This window comes from Rhinopithecus roxellana, chromosome 1 (genome assembly GCF_007565055.1).
Source record: "Rhinopithecus roxellana isolate Shanxi Qingling chromosome 1, ASM756505v1, whole genome shotgun sequence".
NCBI classification, from domain to species: domain Eukaryota; kingdom Metazoa; phylum Chordata; class Mammalia; order Primates; family Cercopithecidae; genus Rhinopithecus; species Rhinopithecus roxellana.
The window spans coordinates 40,742,899-40,756,987 of NC_044549.1; the positions used below are offsets into that span (position 1 = coordinate 40,742,899).

Sequence of the window (14,089 nt, forward strand, 5' to 3'; positions counted from 1 at the left end):
GGTACATATATAGCTATGAGTGGACCATAGTAAACTTTCCACCCCTCTACTATTACCTGACTGAGCTGTCTAATTGATCCATATAGATGCAACCTGCTTCCTGAACAAGAGGGTGGGCTGTATGAGAGCATGAATGTTGTATATTCCCTTTGTGCCTTGCACAACACAGCGTAGATCCCTGTACCTAATAGACGTTCAGCAGATATATTTTGGTTGGTTAGTTGTTTGGTTGATACTGTATTCAACTGGCCATTGAGAGTCTCCCATAGAGAAGGCATAGGGATTGAAGGTTGATGTTTTACACATAGGTGTACAGTATCATATACTCAGAATTGTGCCAAAGTGCCAATCCAGAAACAGGTACTGAATTGTTACTGAGTCCCAGGCATTATCTCAGATGCAAAGATATATTTAGACATGAAACAGAAAAGTGCCCTACCTCTAAGAAGCTGATAATCAGCATACATATACACGTAAAACTAAGTAGGCCACAGTTGTTGCTTAATCTTTCTATGTGCATACACCTGTAAAACGGGAAAAACTAAACTACTTTGCTTATGGTCATATACTTAGGGAGCAAAAATATAGAGAAAACAAAGTGTTTACCATGAAAGTGGGAAGGTGCTGTAGTAAAGGAAGAAACCATGGTGGCCTTCTAAGATACTGGCAGTTACTATAATACATGGGTTCTGAGTTTACCCTAATTCATTACACTGTACATTTGTGTGCTCTGTACTTTTTATTTTGTTTTATTTTTCTGATCTCTGAGTTTGCTTCCAATGCACTTTTAAAATCTGTATCCTATTTCATAATATCAAGTAAGCTTTAAAAAGAAGCAGTCAGGGGCTGGTATGATAATTCAATAAATTCATTAGAGACCCAGGATCCTTCTAGCTTTCTGCTCTTCTCTTCCTAAGTCGTAGCCCTTCTGGCAATTTAAGATGATTGCTGGTGTTCCAGCATTATGTCCTCATGAAAGGAGAAATGAAGAGAGAGAAAAAGAAGCCAGGTCTTTCCCTTTAAGAATCCTTTCTTTGGTCAGAATGTGGTCATACGGCCAATCCAGCTCCTGTGGGTGCTAGGAAATGTAGTCTTTATTCTAGGCACCTGTTTGCCTAGCTGAAATCCAGGGGTTCTATTATGTAAGAGGAAGGAGAGAAAGGATACTGGAGAATATCTCCTAGTCTGTTCTTCTGTTAGGTAGTTTGACCAAATCACGTTGCTGGTAAGAACAAAGCCAGGATTTGAACCAGCATTATTGACTCTGAAGCCCATGATCCTTCAGCAATGCTGTCTTGCCCCCCCACCCAATAAGATCCATAATTCTGAAATGGGCTAAATTGGTGTGGGCTGCCCAGAATGAGTAGGCAGGTGGATGAGAAATAGACTGATGAGATGCTAAAGAAAATGAATGATGAGTGAAGGGACTGTTGACTTAATAAATGAAATATATGAGCTTAAAAAAGTTAACCAATGTTTGTGTATTTTTCTTGTGTTGTTTACAACAGCATACCTGTTTTAGTGAGGATATTATTGTATTTTGCAGGTAGTTAAAGTTCACCATAGTACTATAAGCTCCTACCTAGAAGACATAATACTGAACACTGAAGCAAATACTGCAGAAGAACAAGCCAGGGCAGAAATAGAGAAGATGGCTGAGAAAATCAATGACATTGCTTATGAAATGGAAAGCCGGTATGTATCAAGAGAACAGATTGTAGAATGGACAGCCCATTTGCTGATACTCATATATATTTTTTCAAGAGCTTACAATTTCACCACCAAGGAGCAACAAATAACTCATACTCTAGGGTCCATTGTTTTATTAACATAACTCCTGAGAAGCCAATATGCGTATACCTCCGTATGTATTCTCAGTTATCCTCTGCAATCTGGATTACTCTCATTACTTACTTTCAGAATACTCGGAAGCATGAAAACAATGTGAATACGTGTGTGCAACATTACTGGGACTTCATCCCAAGGTTTCTGGCTTCTATGTATAAGCTGTGTTTCCAACATTCTCTTCCTGGCAGGCAGGGTAACTGAAGGACAGGGTCAAATCCCAATTTTTTTATGGAGTTAAACAAACTTGCCAGGAATGTGATATTTCAGATCACTCAATCAAGGAAAAGGTGATGATGGGATTTGAATGGAGTTGCTTACACAGCAGGAAAGCATAAATCAGCAGCTCAAGTAAAAAAAACCAAAGAAATAATTCATTTTGTTTTATATTTTTTAGCCGAACCTATCTTCAGTCAGAGGAGATTGTTGCTGAGTTGGTTTATAGTTTTCTGATCCCAGAGGTGCAAAAATACTTTGTCAAAGAAAAAGGTAAGCCAATGTAAATGCTTTACTTTAGGATTTTTAAAATATGTAACTTATTTTCAATATCCCAGAGATTTAAAATTAAACAGAGGGATGGGGAAATTTCTGAAGGAGGATCACTGAGTTTTCTTATTTCAGAGTTTGTCAGGTTCTCTTCATGCTGCCTGATTCTAGAATATAATCAACTCTAATACAGACGGGACGTAGTTCTAATAAAAGTGACAATATCAAAATCCAAACCTTGTTTAAAAGGATGTTCCCAAGTTTTCAGAAGAGGTGTTTTTTTTAAAGCATAAAACAGATAATGAGCATATAAAAGATTTTCACATTGTAGCAGCCTTATGGAGGCAGGACACGAGAACCGTGAATATTAAAAAGCAGGGGTGCTAGAAAGGTCTAAATCTACCCTGCTGCTCTGCCTGCACCCCAAATAGCTTGTTTCTGCTGGAACTCCATCCAAGTATAAATATCCTAATTTATCATTTGTCACAGGTGGCATGTTTTTAAAGATTGATGCTTTCAGTCAACAGAGAAAGAAAAAATAATATCTTAAACAGAAAAGTAAGATTCTTCCATAGCTCTGAGACTGTTGATGGCAGGCTTGATCCTAAACAGAGGGGTGCAACCAGGAGAAGAACAATATTTAAGTGAAATAGCAGCTCAAAAGCATTGAAAATTATACAGGGGAATTCCAGGCAGGTTTAAGCAGAAAAATGCTTAACATTTCAATTTGCTTAACCAGGGATAAAGAAATGGTGGAGTTCTAACACATTTGGAGAGGACAAAGAAATGCCTGATTTTTCCATTGCATGGTTGTAGTGTAATTTTTAAAGCAGTACCCCCTAAGGATAAGCATTTAGTTTGTTTCCAGTTTGTTTTCCTGTTACTAACAGTGCTTCAATCAATATATTTTACACATATCCTGGCCATGCTTCTGAGAGTAAATTCCTAACAGTACAATTGCTGGGATATAAGGTGTGTGTATTTTACATTTTGATAGATAGTACCAAATTTCCCTACAAAAAGATTGTTCTCCCAATTTGATATTACCATATTGCCCCACAAAATGATTGTTGACTCACATCAATAGCGTATGATAGTGCTTATACAAAAAAATTAATTTTCAGATCAAGTAATATATTTCTGTGTCACATTATGTTACAAAAGGACCTTATGTTTTCTAGGACCTTAAGAAAATATGCAACTCCTTTCCACTTCTCCTGGGTTCAAAGTGAGGCCAGGCTGCTTCAAAGCCATTACACCCTTGGTTGAATTCCACCCTAGGATTGAAAGGAGGAAAACAGTGGGTTTAATAATTGCTAGTTTGTGGCGAGGTGTGGTGGCTGAAGTCTGTAATCCCAGCACTTTGGGAGTCTGGGGTGGGAAGATCACCTGAATCCAGGAGTTGAGACCAGCCTGGGCAACATAGGGAGACCCAGTTGCTACAAAAAATATTTTAAAATTAGCTAGGTGTGGTGGCATGCACCTGTAGTCCCAACTACTCGGGAGACTGAAGTGGGAGGATCACTTAAGCACAGGAGGTGGAGGCTGCAGTGAGCCGAGATTGTGCCACTGCATTCCAGCCTGAACAACAGAGTGAAACCCTGTCTAAAAAAAAAAAAAAAAAAAAAAAAAAAAGTTTACTAGTTTGTGATCCCCTCCCTCACCTTGGGAGTCTGAGTTGAGGATCTGGAGGAAGACTTGAGCGAAAGGAATCCAGTGGCACTTATCTGCGGTCAAGTTGAGTGAGTCCCTAGCCTCTTCCCTTTATATTTTTGCCAAATCAAAAGAGCCATATGAACAGGGAGCACACTAGGACCTTTTTTTTCTCTTTTCAAATGAGAACCATATGTATTATATATACACTCTTTACCCAAAATTAAGATAATATTATATACAGACGATTTTGAGATATTATCACTTTTTAAAAAGCCAATGGATCAGAAAAACCTTAAAGATACCTTTATATAGATATAAAGTAATAGTAACTGCCAAATTTTAAATGCATGCTAAGTTTCAAGAAGTTCACTAAGCATTTTTAAATGTATACTATCTCAATTTCTTTCAAGAGTTGTAGGTATATTCTCCTTTTTCACTTAATGGAAATTAGCTCTTGGAGACATATGACTTGCAAATTTGAACCATGGTCTGTGTGACTCCAACGCCCCCACTTTTTCAACCATATTACTGTGAAGTGCTAAAAACCGCTGAGTGAATTACCCTATCTAAACTGACACCCAAACAGCAAAGAATCCACAGTACTTCTTACGGTCCTTTACTAGCTGTTTGACTTTAGGTAAATTATCTAATGTCTCTGTGTCCATGTTTCTTCTTCTGAGAATGAGGATATTAAAATACTATCTTTTAGGAGGATTAAATGAAGAATTACATGTCAACTGCTTAAAACAGTACCTGGCACAAAGTAAGGACAAATGCTAACTGCTAACATCATCATCATCACTACTCCTTTCCAAGGGCTTAGGTGCTTACCTGATAGTGAATGTTCTTAGAATTTGGAGCTAGGACTACCTTCTAAAGCCATGAGCTCATAAACTCATCATCAATCAGTAAGTCCCCTCCACATTAAGAACTAAGGCTCAAAAAGAAGTATAAGACAAGGTCTTTATTTGTAAGTTGTTTACACTCTAGGTATCAAACAAAATGTAACTCACATGAAGTGCTTCAATGCTGAATAGGTTGGTACAAACTGAAGTGCGGTAAGTGGTAAATCAGGGCTGACATAGTCAGAGGAGACTTCCTGGAGGATCTTGGACATGAGCTTTCCAGGTTTTGGAGTGCAGGCGTTCCAAGTGAGGGAAACTGCTGAGGAGTGGAATGGAGGCAAGCCTGGTGGGAAGGAGTATGACTGGGCTGAACCAGAGAGTGGGAACAGAGGGAGCAGAAAGAAATTAGATTTGGGTTGGGTTTACCTTTAGTTTGCAAAATTATTTCTATCATGACTCTCTTGAAACATTTGGGAATGGTTTCGTTCAGACTTTCAGAGTGAAAATTTTTCTATTACTTTGGCACAGTGAGGAACGCACAGCGGAAACATATTCTTGCAGCCCATCAGATCATCCACAGTTACACAGAAAGCATGGTTCAAAAGAGATTAACTGAGGGACAGCAAGATGAGGCCTCAAATGCTGCCATGTTACTTGAGAAAGAAACTCAAAATGAGAACAACAGCTAAGGTGAGTTTGATTTTCCACCTGGAAAAAAAAGCAGAGAAAGGAAGAAAAGCGGCATTGTTCAGCTTTGTGCTGTGCTCTAACAATCATAATTGCTGTTTAAGAAATGGAAGATTGTTGTTTAAGGAATGGAGGACTTCCATTTAAATTGGAACATTTCCTCTAGGTTATAGCATCTACTGTTGAGATTATTAGAAAAGTAGACTTTGTATTACAGCAATTAGACTCTTATGTCACAAAAAATAGGACTCTAAATTATTTTTATGAGTTCTTTTAGTGTGTATGTACCTTGTCAAATGAAGCTACAGAATGTGTCAGTGTTATACATTAAAAAAATCTTGTTCTTATGGAAGTAGACAAGGTATGCCCTAATGCATTGTGCTAGTTGTAAGCATGGCATGAGACACACAGCCCGCCCAATTCTAGCTCGGGCACCTTCTGCAGTGCCCACCAGGGGTTGGTCTTGGGCTCAACTAAAGGCTGTCATACTCACAAGACTAACATAGACCATATTTGGCATGAATGTACTTAGAAAAATATAAGACAGGAAACAGCTTCCAGCAAGGCAACATCAGACATTTCTCTTCCTGTAGGAGCCCTTGCCATAGCCATGCAGAAGAACACATAGCTATTTTCTTTAGTCCCTAGTTTATGGAGTGCAGATACAATACAAGGAAAAGAGGTAGATGGGTGGGTGGGTACAGGAAATGCCCTGGCATAAAAGTTTCACACCCCAGGGGCCAGAATCTCTTGTAATAATTCTGTAGGCATAGCTTCCAGGGTCCCCACTGTGGATTTGCCCAGCTACAAAAGTCAACATACTCACAGAAACTCAAAGCTATGGTTTTCTATTAGGTATTCATTCCTCCCAGTTCAGATGGAATTTGCCAATCAGGGGTCATTTTTAAGTAGTTCAAGTTGCTTAGTAACACAGTTGACACGTATCACCTTATCAGGTTACTAGGAGAATAGCGCTAGGGAGTCAATTAAAACTAAAATTCTCATGAGAAGGGGAATGGAGTGAACTTTTTGCCTATACTTTCTCCCTCAACCCTTTTGTGGTAGAGGCACATCTTCTGCTGTTTTGCCCTGAAGGTATGCCAACCATCAGGTTGGGAAAAGTACCAGGGCTAGGGAGAAATTTTAGTTTGGCACTCAGAAGTTTTGTGTATTGGCCAGCTCTGCCACCAATTGTATAATCTTATACAAATAATTTCTCTGCTTCAGTCCTTGGTCCAATAGAATGGAATCTTAAGTCTCAATCAAAAGGAATCACGGAAGGAAGGTTGAGATGAGAGGGAAGGTAAGAAATACTGTAGAGAGAAAGCTAATAAGTGACTCTTAAATATCAAACTGTGGCTGTAAATTAGAGCAGAAAAACTTTAGACTCTAATAGTAAAATAACCTCTGAAATAATTGAAAATATAAAACATCTGTTACATGTTATGTTATATATTTTCTATAAAATGTAAATTCAAGGACCAAAGCATTTGCCTACCTTATTACTGTGACAAAAGCAAGCCTTAAGGTTGGGGTGGTCATTTTTTTGACATGGAAATTTAATAAGATTAATAATTGACACAGTTTGCATTGAATGCATCTGCCTTTACTTCTGATTATGATACCTACTCCATGACATCCATAGTGACCTGTGAAATCAAGCCAGAGGAGAACAAAAATTATCTTCTATTTTATACTTAGTGAAAGTAAAATATATTTCATTAAAGCCTATGTAAAGCATATATGATCATTATAAAATCTAGTTGCAAGAAAGTCTAGTTGTCAGGCTAACTACAGACACTCAACAAAGGTGAACAATAAATTAAATGGTTGGAACATGCAGCTTAGCTGTCCCCAAAGTATATCTTCCCTCTTCCTTCTTGCAGAGGGAAGCAGAGAAGGACAGATGTGAGATTATTCAGTGATGGCTAGGGAAAGGGGCAGTAGGCATGGACCACTGATTTAAAATACATATTTAAAAATACGTATTTTTAATTAGCTTGAACAGAGAGCTAATAAATAGTGAAGAATTTCTGGGCCAAGATCTAGGAGAAGATAGAAATTTGGAGGGTTGGGTCTGGCATTTGGAGCTACTTTTTTCCTGGGAGAATATGAAGATTCTAGAAAATGTGGCTGAAAGACTGAGCAGTATTTTTAAAAGCTTTGCAAAACCAGGGGTACAAAAAACTTGAGTCAAGGTTGGGGCCCTGGTAAACCTTCTTCATTTGGTTAGGAACTCTAAAAGGCTATGCTCTAGTGGTAAGGGTTAACTGGAAGTAAACTATCCCTGGCATATAATGTAGTTTAGCTTCTCATCATCTGAGTGATTTTAAAAATCTCAATCCCAGAAATTGAACTTAACAAGGTCCTTGGTTTCTATTGCCTCAAGGAACCTGCCAGAAATAAAACATAAATTCTCTTTACAGGAAGTTAACATTGTTCTAGACCTCTATTTCCACAATTTCTAGAACACAATCAAGAATATTCAGGTACATGAGGAGACATGACAATCTGAACAAGCGACAAAAACAACAGATGATAGAAACAGACATAAAAGGATCTAAAATATTGGAGTTGTTAGACCCAGACTTTATTTATTTTTTCCGTAAGTTATTGGGGTACAGGTGGTATTTGGTTGCATGAGTAAGTTCTTCAGTGGTGATTTATGATATTTTGGTGCACCCATCACCAGAGTAGTATACACTGCAACATATTTGTAGTCTTTTATCCCTCGTCCCCTTCCCACTCTTCCCCCCAAGTCTGCACAGTCCATTGTATCGTTCTTACGCCTTTGTGATTAGACACAGACTTTAAAATAACTCTATTTACTACTGTGGACTTCTATCCTCCAGAACGATGAGAAAATACATTTCTGTTGTATAAGCTGTCCAGTCTATGTTGTTTTGTTATGGCAGCCCCAGCTGACTAAGACAGATTTTAGTATCAGGAGTCGGGTACTATTGTAACAACTACCTAAACATGTGGGAGTGGCCTTGCCACTGGTTATGGGTAGAAGCTGGAAGAGTTTTGAGGTATATACTATATATGTATGGACATCAAGGGTGATTCTGGTGAGTTCTCAGATGGAAATATGGAATATGTTATTAGAAACTAGAGGAAAGGTGACCCTTATTATAAAATGGCAAAGACCTTGACTGAACTGTGCTCTAGTGTTTTATGGAAGGAAGAAGTTGCAAGCAATGAAATTAGATATTTAGCTGAGGATATTTCTAAGCAAAGTGTTAAAGGAGCAACTTGGTTCCTCCTGACTGCTTATGGTAAAATGCAAATGGCAAGAGATTAATTGAAGAAGCAATTGTTAAGCAAAAAGAAATCAGAATGTGAAGATTTGGAAAATTCTTAGCCTATTCATATTGGAAAAAAAAAAGAAAGCTCTTTCTGATGGGAATGCTAAGGGTGGATTAACAGACATTTGATAAGTGTATGGGATTATATGAGCAGAAACATTGCAGGATGAAATTAAGGAAGCCTATTGATTGGACTTCTTGAATTAGACAGGATGGGATGATAGAACTATTCAGCTGCAAACGTGCAGTATTCTTCAAGAAGAAGGAAAAATGATTCCACAGGAGATCCAGAGGTCATCAGGGCCATTGTCCCAGTTTCAACAGGCCAGGTGGCTTTCACCATGAGCTTTGGAGGAAGGATCACCCAGTGGACCCCAGCTCATCTGAGCTATGGGGTGGGACCCTGGGTCAGCAGAGCTACAGGGAGCAGACACTTACCTAGAGCCATGGGGATGGGGCACTGTAGCGTCAAAGGGACAGAGCCGTGGGAATGATGCTGCCAACCCAGTGGGCTTAGAAAGCAAGACACTAAGCCAAAGAAGATTATACTGAAGAATTAAGATCCAGTGGAATTTGCCTTGCCAGGTTGTGGACTTGCTTAGGATCCATCACCCATTTCTTTCTTCTGATTTTTCCCTTTTGGAAGGAAATATGTCTTCTATGCCTCTCCCACCATAGTATTTTGGAAGCACATAGTGTGGCTGGTTTCACAGGCTCATAGGTGGAGAATAATTTTGCCTCAGGACAAGTCATATCTTGAGTCTCACCCATACTTCATTTGGATAATATTTATGAGACTTTGAACTGTAGACTTTAGAGTTGATGTGGGAATGAGTTAAGATTTTTGGTATTGTTGGTATAGAATGAATATATTTTGCATGCAAGAAGAACATGAATTCTACCTGGGGTAGAATGCTATGATTGAAATGTGTCCATGAAAATGCATATGTTGAAGCTATAACCCCCAATGTGGTATTTGGAGACAGGACCTTTGGAAGAGAATTAGATTTAGATAAGGTAATGAGGGCAGAACCCTCATCATGGGGTCATTGCTTTTACGAGAAGAGACATCACAGTGCTTCTCCTCTCCTTCTTCCTCTCCCCCTCTGCCATTCTCCCTCTCTCTCTCTTCCTTTCTCCCTCTCTTCCTCCACTTTCAATTGTGAAGACACAGTGAGAAGGTGGCCATCTGGATGCCAGAAAGAGAACTTTCAACCAAAACTAACCATGCTGGCACCTTGATCTTGGACTTGTACCCAGTACAACTGTGAGAAAAGAAATTCCTGCTGTTTAAGCTATTCAATCTATGGTATTTTGTTATGACAGCCTGAGCTAAGACACACTGTTCAAAGGGTAAATGCCAATATTGAAAATTTCAAGAGAACTGGACATAATAAAAATGATACAGCGTATTTGAAGAAAATAGAAATTCCAGAATTTAAAAATACAGTAGCAAAAATGAGAAACTCAGTGAATCTCTCCTCAGAGATATTTAGAAAGAAGCATGGAAAGACAAAAGGATAGGAATTTATAGAAGAGAGAGAAGGATAGATTTAGAATAACTTAATGATTTAGAAAAGGAGAAAAAGTGAGTAGGTATGGACCACTGATTGAATAAATTTGACTACTAAAGGAAGGAATAATATGTTAGGAGATCATATGGAATATGAATTTTCCAATAATAAAAGAATTGCTTTCAAGAAGACTTCTTAACCCTAAGCAGAATAAATACAAAGAAAACCATACCTAGATACATCTTAGAATACTAATACTGCTGAAAGCCAAAAAGAAAAAGAAAAACCTTTAAAAAGCATTCAGAGAAAAATGATAAATTACCTTCAGAAGAGCAACAATTAAGCTGACAGTTGACTTCTCATCAGAAACAATGAAAGCCAAAAAGATGGAATGATATGTTCAATATATTGAAATAGCAAAATAAAGTAGGATTCTATGCAAATGTATTCTTCATGCAAACATATTCTTCAAGAATGGCAATGAAAGACATTTTCAGACAAATGAAACTAATAAAATTTGTCACTAGGAGATCTGCAACACAAGAAATTATTAAAGCATGCTTTTTAAGCAGAAGAAAAATTATCCCAGTTGGAAGGTTGGAAATAAATTTAAGGACAGGTATGTGGATTGGCTTATTGATTGCATAAAATAATAATTATAAGAAACAGCAGTAATAGGAGCAATGCAGTTATAAAAAAAAAAGAGTAATATGTAAGTCAGAAGAGGGCTAAATAGATTAAATTGTTCTAAGACACTTGCATTGTCTAGGAGGAAGATAAAAGTATAAGTTGACATTGGTAACTCAATGATCCATGAAAACTCAAGGATGCATTTTGTAACCTCTAGGGTAACTCTGAAGGGATAGTAAGGAGATATATGACATCTAAACTAACAGAAGAAAATGGGATTAAGTTTTCAAAACACTCAATACAAAAAGCGGATAGAAAGGAGAAAAAAGGAAACAGAACCAATAGAAAGCACTGAATAAAATGGTAGATGTAAACCAAAATTTGTCATTGAGTACATTAAATGTGAATGGACAAAATATTCCAAGTAAAGTCAGAATTTACCAGACTGAATAAAAATCATACTAAATTATATGCTGCTTGCAAGAAGCCTATATAAAATCTAAATATACAAAATGGTTGCAAGTTAAAAGATTGAAAAAGATACTGTAAAAACACCACCCATAGAAAAGCAGATATAGCAATATTCATATCAAAGAAAACTTTAAGGCACAAAGTATTAGAGAAAAAGAGGGACATGCCATAAAAATAAAGGTCTGATTTATTGGGAAGATATAATGTCACAATTTAAATATACTTAATAGCATGGCCTCACCCTAAATATAGCAAAATTTAACAGAACTGCCTGGAGAAATAGACAAATCCACAATAATTCTGGGAAATTTTAATCTTTATCAGGAACTAACAAGCAAGCAGAGAGAAAAAACTTTTAAAAATGTAATATTTGGCTGGGTGCAGTGGCTCACGTCTGTAATCCCAGCAATTTGGGAGGCCAAGGCAGGTGGATCAATTCAGCTCAGGAGTTTGCAACCAGCCTGGTCAACATGGTGAAACCCTGTCTCTACAAAAAATACAAAAAAAATTAGCCCCAAAAAATTAGCCAGGCATGGTGGTGTGCACCTGTAGTCCCAGCTACTTGGGAAGCTGAGGCAGGAGGATTGCTTGAGCCCAGGAGGCAGAGGTTGCAGTGAACTGAGATCATGCCACTGCACCCCAGCCTGAGTAACAGAGCAAGACCTTGTCTCAATAATAATAATAAAATTAAAATGGAATCTTTTAGATACATAATTTTAAAAAACTTGGCCTACTGGACATTTATAGAATATTATGCCCAACAACTACAGATGCATATTCTTGCCAAGGGCAGAGGGACATTACCAGGGGAAAGAGAAACCAGGGGAGCTGTGTGGGCTGGCATGATGGATTAGGGTGCAGAGGAGCACCCAGGGTGAGGCCAAATTTTCCCATATAATGTTAGCTTTAAGTTTTCGGTAGACACCCTTTTTCTGGTTGAGAAATGTTTGAATCCATCATGTTATTTAACCAGTTATGTCAGTAATAAAATTCACTCAGTTCCGTGGACCTAACCATTGACACTTCTATCATTTTTTGTTTTTTGTGGGTTTTTGTATATGTGTGTTGTTTGGCTGGTTGGTTGGTGGGTGGTTGGTTGGTTGGTTGGTTGGTTTTTGGTCAGAAAGAGAAGCTGAATGTTCTGACTTGCACCATCACACTGACATTCAGTGATTCAGAGTGATAAAGTTTCAGTGTGATTTTTTCTAGCTCAGGGCCAAGACTGAGATTTTTGTAAGTAAGAGCACCCTCCGCAGCTACTGTCACAGAATACTGACTGGCTTTGGAAATTGGCTGTTGCTGCAGACTCGGTAATATTTTTTAATGAATCTGTCCTAATGTTGCAAGGCAAGCAGAACTCACATGCAGAGCTTGTGCTATGGTGAAGTCCCTTCACTGGCAACTAACATTATTTGAATCCCAAATAATATACTTCCTATGTTATGAAAAGTTAAAACAAGAAGGAAGATTTTCATTCCTACATGTATTTGCATTGGATGTATTTTCTGAGCCTAAACTACTTTTCTAGTAGTAATTTTGGACTTCGAAACAAGTGCAAATGAAATGTCAAAATCTATTTATCTGCAATGGAAGCATGTCCATCTTACCTTCAGTTAGAGGTAATCTGTATTGTAATGACAAGCTAAAAAGAAAATATCAAGAGAAGAATCTAATAGAATTCTATAAATGCCTTCCAAGCAATACATATGGATATTTATATAAAAGTATATAATTGTGGATGGATACCAGTATTGGCCATACCATTCTGAATGAAAAGACATTTTCAAAGATGACACAGGGATGAGGTAAGACAGGGGAAAATCTCATTTTCAAAGACGAAATGAGAAAGAGGAAAATCTAATTACACATCACTATTAATAAATGAACATTTGCAATCAATTTCAATGACTTGAGCCCAAATTAAGCAAAATGTTATTCCCCCAAATAAGAATTTCATTCTTTTCATTAGGATAACTATATCACAAAAAGCTATAGTCAATTATTAGTAGTGTATTTTGAATTTTATCAAAAATGTTATGAAACTTTTTCTCTTTTGTTAAATGAGTATCATTGATTTTGTCATTTGACTCACAAAACCTAAAATATTTACTATTAAGCCCTTTTCAGAAAAAGTTTATCATTCCTTACTCTACAGTAATTACAATGAAGTAGAACTAAATATAACACATGGAAGAATCTCACAAATACAATAAGCACCATAATAGGCCAAATCCAAAAATAATCCGCAGTATGAGTTTATTTATGTAAAGTTCAAAACAACAGCATCAAACTATAGTGTTTAGGAATGCATACTTAGAAAGTTAAGGTATAACGAAAACTAAGAAAGTGACTACTGTAAAAATAAAATAAAAATCAGAATAGTGATTACTTTTAGGAGGTAAAGAGAGGATTGTGATTGGGAAGGGGTAAATGAGAGCTTATGAAATACTATTTCCTGATCTGGGTGATATTTACACAGATGAGTACTGTACATTAATTCATTAGGCTGCATATTCCTTTTAGGTACTTTCCTATATGTGTCATATTCCACAGTTGAAAGTTAGTAATACAAAAACATATGAAAGTATAAAACTCATTGGTGGCCGGGCGCGGTGGCTCAAGTCTGTAATCCCAGCACTTTGGGAGG

At 37.4% G+C, this 14,089-nt stretch overlaps 1 protein-coding gene across 1 annotated transcript in view; it reads left to right on the forward strand.

The window, feature by feature from the left end:
* The window catches only part of MAATS1 (MYCBP associated and testis expressed 1), a 65,303-nt gene that overhangs the window by 43,038 nt on the left and 8,176 nt on the right, over nt 1–14,089 (forward strand). The window contains exons 15-17 of the mRNA XM_010357467.2: nt 1,547–1,695; nt 2,243–2,334; nt 5,361–5,522. Coding sequence (XP_010355769.1) covers nt 1,547–1,695; nt 2,243–2,334; nt 5,361–5,521 — 402 coding nt within the window. The 3' untranslated portion in view covers nt 5,522. The remainder of the gene's footprint in view (nt 1–1,546; nt 1,696–2,242; nt 2,335–5,360; nt 5,523–14,089) is intronic.